The sequence below is a fragment of the Sinohyriopsis cumingii genome, chromosome 5 (genome assembly GCF_028554795.1).
Source record: "Sinohyriopsis cumingii isolate HCF-2022 chromosome 5, ASM2855479v2, whole genome shotgun sequence".
NCBI classification, from domain to species: domain Eukaryota; kingdom Metazoa; phylum Mollusca; class Bivalvia; order Unionida; family Unionidae; genus Sinohyriopsis; species Sinohyriopsis cumingii.
The window spans coordinates 28,076,843-28,089,858 of NC_142965.1; the positions used below are offsets into that span (position 1 = coordinate 28,076,843).

General features: G+C 36.1%; 1 protein-coding gene across 3 annotated transcripts in view; it reads right to left on the bottom strand.

The window, feature by feature from the left end:
• LOC149798848 (choline-phosphate cytidylyltransferase A-like) overlaps positions 1-13,016 on the bottom strand; it is a 53,832-nt gene that overhangs the window by 10,666 nt on the left and 30,150 nt on the right. For all 3 annotated transcript variants that reach the window (XR_016421039.1, XM_089957751.1, XM_089957749.1), the window contains exons 7-8: positions 11,110-11,248; positions 9,340-9,528 (exon numbers count right to left, since the gene is read on the bottom strand). Coding sequence is in view for 2 of the 3 variants with exons in the window: in XM_089957751.1 (XP_089813877.1) it covers positions 9,340-9,528; positions 11,110-11,248 (328 nt within the window). In the remaining variant the exon portion in view is untranslated. The remainder of the gene's footprint in view (positions 1-9,339; positions 9,529-11,109; positions 11,249-13,016) is intronic.

The window sequence follows — 13,016 nt, forward strand, 5'->3', positions numbered from 1 at the left end:
GTGTATATAACCCACTTAAGCCATGACAATGGGGCTTGAGAGGCGATATCCTGCTTTCCTGCCTTCACAGGGAGAAACAGTCTTTGTAGTTGCCATGACTTGTCTCAGTGCACTTCAAGTAATGCTTACTTGGCTGCTATTTGTGACTTATCTATAGATGAAAGGGAGCAGAGGATGACTCTCTGACTGCCCACTGATGGAAACGGGTTCTTGGCCATCTAACAAGGATCACTATCCCATCCGATCTGAAATTTCGTTCTGGTCGAATAATAGGGCATGTAACTTGCTCACCCTGCAAGCCAAAGCCTAAACTATTAGGAAACAGGTTTTGTATGATAACAGCTCAAGCAAGGTCCTGGAGTTGAGCCACATTAAGACCCAGGATAGATTCCAGTTTGGAAATAAGGTGAGGGATATCGGTCTATTCAAATTCAAATTAGTTTGTAGGTCTGATGTATCTTTATCATGACAAATATCTCCACTGCCATGGTGCCTGAATGTGTCTGATATTAGAGCTGGGTACCAAGAAATATTTGTGAACATACAGTGATACTTACCATGGTACACTGCAATTATGCTAGGGACTAACAATTTAGTATTCTGAAACAGGGCCTGACACTATATTAAAGAAAAATTCCTTCTGTCACTAGCTTCAAAAGATACCTTGCTCTAATTTATTGCAAAATAACACCACAGCACATCTATAATGTTATTAGAAGGCAAAAAAAAATATCTTGAGACAAATGTAAAGAAAATAGCTCAAAAGAAAATTGCAGACCCCCAAATGAAATGGTCAGTGCCTTAAAGTAGATGAATTTGCTATGTGTATGTTAACTGTTGTACAAGTGGTAATCTAAAAACTAACTAAAATGGGATGATTTAGCTTACATTATAGCTGACACCCTGCAAAAAACATTGTGCTGATGTTAGAGAGCTTGCTGTTAAAAATACTGTTTTGACACCGATGCCTACAATTTACCAACTATTCTATTGCAATTAACCAAGGATATTAGTATACTATTAGTATTTACATATCTGGTTTTGGCTTTGTTAGATTTTAATAATTTTTTGTTGATTATGGGGAGTGATGTTGGAAAGATATTTTTCAATCCAAGTAATTGAGTTAAATCATAATGTATGGATAATGGACATGTGACTGAGATTGTTTTCCTTGACTTCAAGAAAGCCTTTGATCTTGTTGATCATGAAATTCTGCTGCAAAAGTTGAACTGTTACAGGTTAGAAAATCCTTCTTTAAACTGGTTTAGATCACACCTAAACCAAAGGTCTCAACAAGTAAGCATTGGCAATATTAGCTCTCAAACTTGCACTATTCATTCAGGGGTCCCTTAAGGCTCAGTTTTGGGCCCTCTCCTCTTCTTTATCTATATCAATGATCTACCACTAAATAATGAATCCACAAATACAGATTTGTTTGCAGACGATGCAACCTTGTATACATCTAGTTTTGATACTAAAGTTATCCAAACAAGATTAAACTCAGACCTTATTAGAGTCCAAAACTGGGCACAACAAAATAGGATGGTAATTAATGATGGTAAAACAAAATGTAGATTTTGGGGACATCACAAAAGCTACACAAGTCAGGGAACCCAAAACTATCTCTTGCAATAAATAATCATCCATTAGAAAATGTCAAACATGAAAGGCTTGCAGGTGTGTCCACAGATAATAATTTATTATGGAATGACCATATTGATAAGCTTTGTTAAATACTGTCATCCAAAATTGCCCTTCTCAGCAGAATCAAGAAATATTTACCTATGGAAACTTGCAATCTATACTACAAGTCATATATTCTTCCAACAATGGATTATTGCTCTAATATATAGGGAAACTGCTAAATCTGTGCTTGACAGGATTTAAAAACTTCAAAAACGAGCAGCATGTGTAATTTTAGATGCATCTGTTGATCATCCCTCAAAAGCATTATTTACAGAACTCAAATGGTTTACAATATATGACAGGATAGATTTTCACAAGGCAGTTCTTTTATTTAAATGTCTACATGGAACTGCACCAAAGTATCTTTAGGACTTATTCAGGCCTTTTCCAACACAATACCAGTTGAGATCAATATCACATGGAAACATTCTAGCATCAAAACCAAAAACAGCAATTGAAAAAGAGTTTCCAATACTCTAGTACAGTTCTGTGGAATAAGCTTCCACTACATGTAAAATCTGCTGAAAATATTAGAGTATTTAAGAAGAGATATCATTAGCATGTATGTGTTTCTAATAGATAATGGAATTTTGTATTTTAATATTAAACATGTTAAAATAAACAGTAATTATTGCTCTCTTCATATAATGTGCATTGTTATACTCTGTTTAAGAGGGCCTCAAGGGAGAATAGTCTTGACTAATGAGTCACCCTCTATAAATAAAGCATTATTATTATTATTATTATTATTATTATTATTATTATTATTAAGCATTCACAAGACTTTATGATAGCATGGATTATTTCGTAAAATGGACCTGCCTTAATTTCTAAACATAGTAAATTCTCTGGATATTTTAGGTCAACATTTTAAGTAATTTGAGATAGGAATAATTCATTGTATTAGATGTTTGGGTTGTGCTTTATACTAAATGGACTGAATTACTAATATTTGGCTTGAAAAGTTTTACTAAAAAGTCATACAAATGTAAAACAGGAAAAAAGCCATACAAGTGTGAAATTTGAGTTTCACGATGTGTGGGCATTAGAGGAAAAGTACTGTAATATTTGCATATTTAAGAACATAGGAACCTGTCAGTTGACAATGATTGTTTTGCTGAGGACTTTGGAAATACAGGAAAACATGGCCTTTCAAGCCACACTTATTCAGGTGTTTGATTGATTAGCTATGGGACACTTGCACATAACCAAGTTGATATAATAGGCAGGAAAGCTTTGACTGGGATGCTAACACATGGGCAAGATATTTATGAGAGAAAGCCAGTAATCATAAATCTTGCTGTTACAAGATTACTCTGGAATTTATGTCAATTCTTACTGATAGAAACTACCAAAGTACTGGTACAGTGAAAAAGGACTGTGGTATATGTCACTGGAAAAAATGCCACACTAAACCCTTATGTTGGTAATACTGCACTCCTCTATCAGGTATCAAGGAGCAGTAGCCTTTAATGGTAATTGGTGATAACCTTTTCTCCTCATACAGCCTGAAAAAAAGTCGGCAAGTTGAGGGGCTGAGGCACTGAAAGTTATGATGGTACTGACTCTACAAAAGTCCCTGAAAACCTGCCACTGTTCCTCATAAGCCCTTAGAGTGTACAGCCTTCATGCTCTTGAGTCTCTCCTCAAATGAAGGTTTTAATTCTTTCATAAGAGTGTCCTGACAACAGCCAAGAAAGAAGGAAAAGACAGCCTGGGCAGGGGTGAAACACACGCAACCTTGGTTCATTGAGAAGAAATGGCTTAGTGGTAATCTTTCTGGTTAGGTCTATCACTACCTTGATTAGATCGTTGATCCAGGACTTGGCCCACTGAGAAGGCTATCAGAATTATCTTGCAATTCAGACCCTATCATTTCTGTATTAATTTCAGTACCAAGACCATAGGGTGGTAAGCAAACACCTCACAACTGATTGATATTACATCCATGGTCCAAGTGTCTGGTTCCATGACTGGTGAGACAAAAGTTGGCAGCTTGTGATTTCACCTTGTTGCAAACTGGTTGATCATCAGAAGCCCCCAAAGAGCACAAATCCAATGGAAAAAATGAGAGATGAAGGGACCATTCAGCATGAATATCCTGGCCCTGTCTGGCTAGAATATTGAATATGCTGGTAACATGTCTGATTTGCATGTTGTTGGCAATGCCAGCAAAAAAAACAGCAAAACCAGCATGCACAGGTATGGCAATCTGGTGGCCTCCTGTATGATGAGGCAAGTCAGCACTACAGAGCTGTCAGACATAATCAGGACTGACTTCCACCTGGAGTCTGTCCTTCCAGAGCCAAAAATACATTCATGACAGCTTTCATATCTCATTCATGTTATTACTTTCTCATCGAGTGGACTGGAAAAGGGGCATCATGGAGCCAGCTAATCATCTGTAACAGGAGCACGTAAATATGGCCAATCAGGATCAGACTGTAGCTGTAAATATGGCCAATCAGGATCAGACTGTAGCTGTAAATATGGCCAGTCAGGATCAGACTGTAGCTGTAAATATGGCCAGTCAGGATCAGACTGTAGCTGTAAATATGGCCAGTCAGGATCAGACTGTAGCTGTAAATATGGCCAGTCAGGATCAGACTGTAGCTGTGAATATGGCCAATCAGGATCAGACTGTAGCTGTAAATATGGCCAGTCAGGATCAGACTGTAGCTGTAAATATGGCCAATCAGGATCAGACTGTAGCTGTAAATATGGCCAGTCAGGATCAGACTGTTACTGCATCAAGTAACCCGAGGAGTTGCAAGAACTCTCTCACCCAAATCCACGTCTGACTGAAACAGTCTCTATGAGACGACAATCCATATAATGTTTAAATGAGACAGATGTACTAGATTGAAACTGGCTATAAACTCCATACCCAGATGGACAAACACTGGGAAAGATGGATTTTTCCCAGTTCAATAGGAAACTAAGATGATTAAAAAATGGACAGAAGATTGTTTACTGCCCTTGAGGAGAACAGCACTTATCATATGTTTTTGAAGATTATTCAGACATGCTGCTGTTAGCAGAGGATGTCTACAAGAACAAGGTGATGATATAATTCACAATTCTGTTGAAGGCCCAGAGGCTTATATTTAGACCAAAAGGAAGGACTCCAAGCTGGTAAACTGTAAAAGAAAGAAAACCAAATTTCCTGAATTTTAGTGAGTATGGGTTGACAGGGACATGAAAGTAGGTATCTGTGAGATTGAGACTGATTGCATACTTGTCCCTTCTGATGGAGTCAGACAGACTTCAGTCTCCATCTTGAACTATAACAGAAGAATGAATTTGTTGAGGCAGCTCAAATCTATGACTGGCCTCAAGTTTCCAATGGCCTTTATAATTAACATTTGTGAATAGAACCCTAGAGATTTTTACTTTCATACAATTTTCACCCACCCCGTTTATTTATGAGCAATTGTAACCTCCTGCTGAAAAATCTATGGTCCTTCCCTGAGTCACCAATATGTTTGGACAGCCAGTCATTAATTTCCTTGAGTTTTGCTGACTGGGGAAACAAATGGAAAGAAGCAGACTATTCCTCATTATCGATGCTGACCCATGCTTTTATTTTATAGTCATGTGCGCTGGTAGTGGGTGGAGAGCATTCTAAAGCCACCAACACCTGGTAAATCTCTCTGACTGCAGCCTTAAAACTAAACTCTGTCCTGTCTATGGTCAGATTGGAGAAGGGCTGTTGCTACGAAGTATGTTCCACACTCACTATATGAATAGTCTTGCTCTTTGTCTGCTTCCATGTTTCAATAAACCATAAACGATGGCAATACAACTGTACCTAAATAAACCACTCCTAATCCCCTGTAGCTAGGCAGTGAAAATAGGAAAAGCTGGCTTTGCTGGGTCATTTTGTCAAAGCCTGACAGATGGCTGATTAGTTGGGTAGATGGTTAGCCCAGTTGTTGGACACGCACTGACTTCAGTATCAGTCCTGCCAGCAGCATGGTTGTATGGATGGATTTTCTGCTACCGTCCCTGTCCTGATCTATATGTGTAACCACTGACTTGGCTGTAGAGACATAACTTTCACTATGATTCCCCTCCTTACAAATATATGAAACCATAGGTCTTGTGAAACAGTTGGATCCATCATTATGATCCCTGTAATTGAGTTTGGGTATGGACGTCTGGGCTCGCAGGATGCCGGGTATGGCTTCGGCTGGCAAGATGGTTGGATCCCTGAATCTTGAAAAATACCCCTTATAACTGGTCTCACATGTCTGCAGGCCAAGCTCAGATCTGCGTGGGGACTTAAGCTTACTGGGCTGCCTAAAAATAGGGGAACAATCCCCCACTGTATCCATATTCTCTGCAAAAGAATGAAAGAGAGGTAAAATTTGGCCTGTAATCAGGAATTGTGTCATCACCTTTACCAGCTGATGCATATGTTGCTGAAAGACTAGCATATAAACTACTACTGTAACATATCTGCATTTACCTCCCCTGCCAACTCTGCTGATATCATAGTGGAAGGAAGGTATCATCTTTCTGATTTTAGGTGATGGTGGTGGGGGACTGCAATAGCTTCCCCCACAAGGCTCACCAATAATTTGGTATTTGGATGTATAATTAGTACAGTGGAACCTGTCTTGAAAGACCACCTCTTCTGCCAAAACATAATGGTCTCTCATGACAGGTGGTCTCTCATAACAGGTTATAACACTATATAATCTCTAAATCTGTACATGGAGAACCTGGTCTCTCAAGACAGGTGGTCTCTCATAGCAGTGGTCTCTCAAGACAGGTTTTACTGTACATCCATACTGGTTTTGTGTGCTTTTCATTCTCTCTTTGCTTTTGCAGAATTGCTACCAGGTGTCCTCTTACCATGAACTACACATGCAGCATAGGGTTGAAGAGGTGCATTTCGTACATGCTAGGCAAAACTCATCTGTGTCTTCCCATGCTTTGTATTTATTGCATTTACTGCATTTAGAAGACATGTTTCTCAACTGATAAAGAAATAGAAACAATAGATAAATTATAATTGCAGTGTGTTAATAATAATTTGTTAAATAACACCCATTATCAATAGAGTGCACTAACTTTTGAGGTCAGCATACATCAATGATAGTATGTTGTACCATACAGTCTAAAACAGACAAAGTATGAGAAATTCATGAAAAATCCAACCAATTCGAAAAATAAACTGGTGACACCTGGTGGGGGGAAAAGTGGAGGTAATGTGCAATAGTTACTACCCTTTGTATAAGATGAATTACTGTCTTTTAGTATAGCTGGATTCAAGAAGTAGCATATTTACAATCCTATTATTAACGTGACTGGGGAAAGTATTCAGAGGAGAAATACTAGATATTAATTTTACACTAGTGTGTTACTCATGAAATATGATGAATGATACTATCTATAACATGCTGTTTGTGAAATGAGATTTTCATTTTTGTTCCAAGAGTTTCATTCATCGCATACTGAATAACCTTATAAAGTTCAAAATACTCCCAAAAATGTTTTATAACATTTCTTTACATAATGACACTGTATCAAATACCATATAAATAACATGTTGCTATGGTTACAGTAACTGAGTATCATGTTATAAAAACTGTTCTATCTTACAATAACACTTTTACTCTGAATAACATTATGAGACACTCAAATATTATGTATATCATAGTGAAATTCTGACACCTTCCTGATCACAACACAAAGACTTTCTCATTCACATCCTTTACCTCAAACAATAAGTATCAGCAACATCAACATTAAATTCACAGTCAATGAAATGTAGGCATCTCTCTTGACAGTATGCTCTCATTACACCAACATGTAATAAAAAATAAGCAAGGCTGCATATCTGGGCTGAGATGCATCAGCTCCATTCACAATTTTCTTTCAGTTGATGCCAAGAAAACACTGGTGTGTTCCTTTATTCTCTCAAGACTGGACTATTGTAATTCATTACTACCTGATTCATCTCGGTATCTGCTCCAGAAACTCCAAAACATGGCTGCTCGATTCATCCTTAGAGTATGAAGAACTGAACACACCTTACCCCTGCTCTGTAACCTTCACTGGATAACTGTTAGATCCAGAATCAAACTCAAAATCTGTTCATTATGCTACATTTCATTAATTGGCTCCAGTCAAATATACCTATTTGACCTTAACCATGTGTACACCACACTTTACACTCCTCTTCCAAAAGTCGCATTCTCAGTGTTGCCACTGTTAAAATGAGGTCATATGGACAACGTTCTTTTGCGTACCAGGCCCAACAGATCTTAGACATAAATACACTCATCTCATTCAAGAGTGCTGTTAAAACTGACTTTTTTCGACTACAAGAATAGACTTAAAGACTAAATTATGTTTACTTCCTTAATTATTGGCAGCATGTCTTTTTTTGTAATTTCATGGTATGTTTTTGTAATCTTGTCACTGCATGTTTTTTATGTTACCTAATTTTGTAAAGAGCTTAGAGCTAAGTCAATATTATTATTATTATTATTATTATTATTATTATTATTATTATAATATATCAGTGAGAGACAAATTATATCACCACAGTGGTGATACCATTTTTATTGCCACAGTTCACTTTTGGAACTACTTTCATTAGTTTGTTATAGTACAGTGAGTCAGTATATGAATAACAATTACAAAAAATGCTTATTCTGAATATCAATTGAATCCATGGGTCACAACTATGTGAAATAAATGAGTCAAAATACCATGTCAGTATATCTTTTTCTTGAAGGTGGAAAACATTGTCTGGATGCTTTTTAAGTCACTAATCCCCTAACTTAGATTATTTGTCACACAGTTGCATAGGTAGTGTTCAATATATGTAACCAGATACACATTACTGCTAGAAACATTGTTTTTCATTGGCTACTTGGCTCATGCATGTGCAGAATGGTAAAAGTTTTCTTTTTTCTTTTGCTTATTGGACTCATCATTTTTGTCTCCTGGTCACTTCTTACTCCCAATCCTCAACTTATCCTACTTTTTGCAAATGTTCATGACAAAATCTGATCCCAACAACAAGCAAATTTTGGGTTTAAAACAATCAGGTCTCAAAAAGATACGTTTTTCCTTCTAAATTTTGCAATGCGAGTAGAAAGTCCAGATTATTTGTATCATTGTAGAGCTACATCTGTCTGTATTTTTTTTGTAATACCACCCACTTTGCTGTATCTTAAATGACCCTGACACTACAGGGCTCAAAATGTGGCAAAACTTTAATATGAAAATGCTACATTTCATGTGCATGCTCAAAGTTTTGTCAGGCAAATAAGATAACACTTTTCATTCTGATGAGCTTAAAATAGTAAGGGGCCTGATTAGATTTTGAGGGGCTCCAGGCATTGGACTGTATGACTTTTTGAGTACTGCCATCACAAGGGTATGCATATACGCATAGTAAATATGACATTTGCAACCTGAAATAAATTCACACCTGCCTTGATTTGAATGACAGATTTCATCTAATGACATCTCACCTTACAAGTGTATAATGGTAAAACAGCATCATATGAAAATTTAACAGAATTTTAACTTTTTGGTGCATTTTGATTTTATATCTCTATTACTTAAACCATACTTTATTTCACTTTTCGTAACACCATCAATTATTGGAAACACAGAACCAATACTCACAATTCTTCCATCTTTACCAAATAGTTCCAAGAAGTTTCCAACAAGTTCTTTGGAGCGTTCTTCCCATCTATGGATGAGATCATTCCCCTTGTCTCTAGTTTCTTTCATCTTGTCAATTAATTCCTTGCTAATTTCTTTGCTTTTATCCACTAGCTTGTCATATTTTTCTGTCAACTGAATTTTTTTCTCCTGCAAAAGTGGTAAATAATTTAATGTGAAAATTAGAAAGTAGTAAGGATGATGTGGAAATCTTGATCTACTTTAGTGCATGCCCTGTTGTGAAAAACACATATGCCCCAATGCAAACAAAAAGTTCAAAAACATTTGTTAAAAACTTAAAAAACTGCAATACTAGCAGTATATCAAGTCATAAATATGCATGCAAACAACCAAATTTTGTAGGTCTAATTCAAATGGTCCAAAAACTGAAACAAAATATGCAATCAAACTGAAAAATTGATGAAATGATTTTTGAAAATCTAATCAGGTCATCTACATGTGCATACTAATATGTCTAGACCAAGTATTTTTGTGCTTTAGCCTAGCAAGCTTATTGGGATAGACTATAGATGTAATTACAGGACTAAAGCAATATGTCCCACATGCTTGCAGTGCATATGTGTGTGTGTGTGTGTGTGTGTGATTTGGACTTTTAACATAGCTTTAAAAACATTTCAGTCATAATGGTATGATATCTGCAATGTGGCAGTTTATAGTAATGTTTAGCACTGGAGAATCATGCTGCAGACATGTAGATATCATGTTCCACCCAGTCACATTATCCTGACACTATGTTGTCCAGTCCTAACATTAACCTCTTAATGTGAGCACCAAGCGAGGCAGCTGCTAGTGCCATTTTTATGAGTCTTTGATATGCCTTGGCCGGGGCTTGCACCCATAACCTCCTGCATCCGAGGCAGATGTTCTAACCACTTAGGCCACTGGAGTAGTTGCTTGCAGGGCAGTGGGGGCATAGCAATGCAATCACCGAGACGGGTGACTTGCATTTACATGTTAGCTCAGCAGCTGCTTAACAAAACAATACTATGTTAAAGTTAAAAACAAGCTTCAAGAGACTTGGAAGTATTATGATGAGCAGATTCAATTTTTTTGTGTATGTTACCTTTTAAAACTTTGTAAAATATTTCACTTACATTTGTGCCTAAATCAATGGTTATGTCTCTGATTCTTTCACAGGCAAAGGATAATTTTATCAGTGAACTTTCCAATTTGTGCACAAGAACAATATCTACATTATACTGACATGTATAATCCTTGACAAAATCAAGTCAAATGTAAGGATTATACTTCTAAACTAAAAGTGCAAACAGTTCACAAATATTCCAATCTGATTGCATCCAATTCTGTCTACAAGCATCTTAGCATACGATCTGCTGACTGCATCCAATTATGTCTACAAGAATAAAACCTGCTGATTGCATCCAATTCTGTGTACAAGTATCTTAGCAAACAATCTGCTGACTGCATCCAATTATGTCTACAAGAATAAAACCTGCTGATTGCATCCAATTCTGTCTACAAGCATTTTAGCATACAATCTGTATTTTTTTATAAAATGAAACTTGAAAAATAGCTGTATTGAAATAAATTTTGCTATCAATGAATGCACATGGAAGATAAAGTGTTTACCATCTTCACTTATTTCACAAATATATATTCTAATTATCCATATGTAAAATTAAATTTTATTCTGAACAGGCAAATGAATGACAAATAACCATATCCAGGTAATTAGATAATATTTCTGACCTTCATAAAGCTGACATTCAGTTCCTTAGCTGTGTAGCCACGAGCTAGATTTCTCCGCACATAGACATTGTAATCCTTGATGATCCTGGCTATCACATCTGTTGTCGATATTCCTTCAGTTCTCTGAGTTGTCAAAAACCTATATAAAGAAATACCTCTCAGTGCTGCTGGAGAATATGACAAGCTGTGTCATCATATAGCATCAATGCAATTAACTCAATTGATTAGGGTTAAGATCTCTCTGATAGTGACTTTTGAAATTCCTGTTCCACTTAATTTTAGTACTATATCATACAAAGTTTTGTATTTCATGCAAACAAGAGTTATCACTAGTTCTGAAGAATGTTGTTATTTCCAGAAATATAAAAGCTGTAATTTGACTGGTAGATCGAAAGGTTAGCAGGGCATGACCATATATCAATGCCCATGAAATCTGTTTAAAATACTAAGTTGATCTTTACAATCAGACTGAAATTTAACAAACTATAGTTACAGAGATTACTATTCTGAAATTGAGTGGCATTCATTTCTTCAGCAACACAGGCATGATTGTCATACTCAAAAAGTAAATTTAGTGGCATGCATTTCTTGAGCAACTTGTCTCTCTCTGTCATATACAAGAAGTAGAATTAGTGGCATGCATTTCTTGAGCAACTTGTCTCTCTCTGTCATATACAAGAAGTAGAATTAGTGGCATGTATTTGTTGAGCTACACAGACATAACTGTCCTGATCAGCAAAAACAGTCACTTACATTTCATAATTTGAAGCCAATTTAACTGAATACCATATAGTAATATCAGCAGCGGATAAATTTCAGCCATTTAGCAGACTATGATGAATGGGAGTTAATAAAATAGATCAAACAAAAATTTATCATTTTAGACATAGGCTCTCAAGATTTGTAACTATGATGCAAAACAATCTTGCTAAGCATTTTTTTAATCATATGGTTACTGTGTTTTATTTTATTAAGATACCCATATGATAATTTCTTTTATCATATGATTACTGTGTTTTATTTTATTAAGATACCCATATGATAATTTCTTTTATCATATGATTACTGTGTTTTATTTTATTAAAATACCCATATGATAATTTCTTTACATGTAACATGTAAAATAACACCTCACAACATCACAAACTCCATGATATGCAAGGCAAATAAATATAAAATGGCTGAAATATGACCCAGTGAAACCTGTGAAGTTGTGTACTTTTTGCAATGAGCATTACATAACAAAAGTACATGGGGTACATACTGTGTTAATGGGGAATCATACTATGCAATGTCCCTACATGTAATTACCAAGGAATATTTGAAATGAAAACAGAATCCTGTTTCATCTGAAACAGAGCATATTGTGGCATTTTTTTAACAATTGTCTTTTGAAAAAGTTTGAACACAAACATTCGGCTTTTTTATGAGTCTTATTGGTGAAATACAATTTTCTGTTTTGAGTTGATGCTACTGAAATTGTGATAACAAGACTCTGAAGATAGCAGCTTTGGCAGCCACGTTATATGTCCATGGGGAACCATTTTTAATAAAGACAAAAAGGCATCATTTTAGTGAAAATCCCATGTTGATATGATCATCCATTATGGAGTACAAGATTGTGATGACTGCTGTGGTAGCCAAGTTAAATGTCGGAGTATCAATTTTACTTAGGAAAACCTAGTCCTTGGGATGAATGTGTGTGTGTGTGTGTGTAAAGTTTCATGGCAATCTGCCATATAGTTTAGGAATAGTTGTGAGAACAGGTTTGTGTTAACAGACAGATGAATGATAAACAACAGACCATTCTATAAGGTCTTCTAGTTAGTAAAGCTAAAAATGTGGGAAACTCGCGATCATATACTTAACAATGGGTCATTAACATATGAATGAAAATATTGCAACAC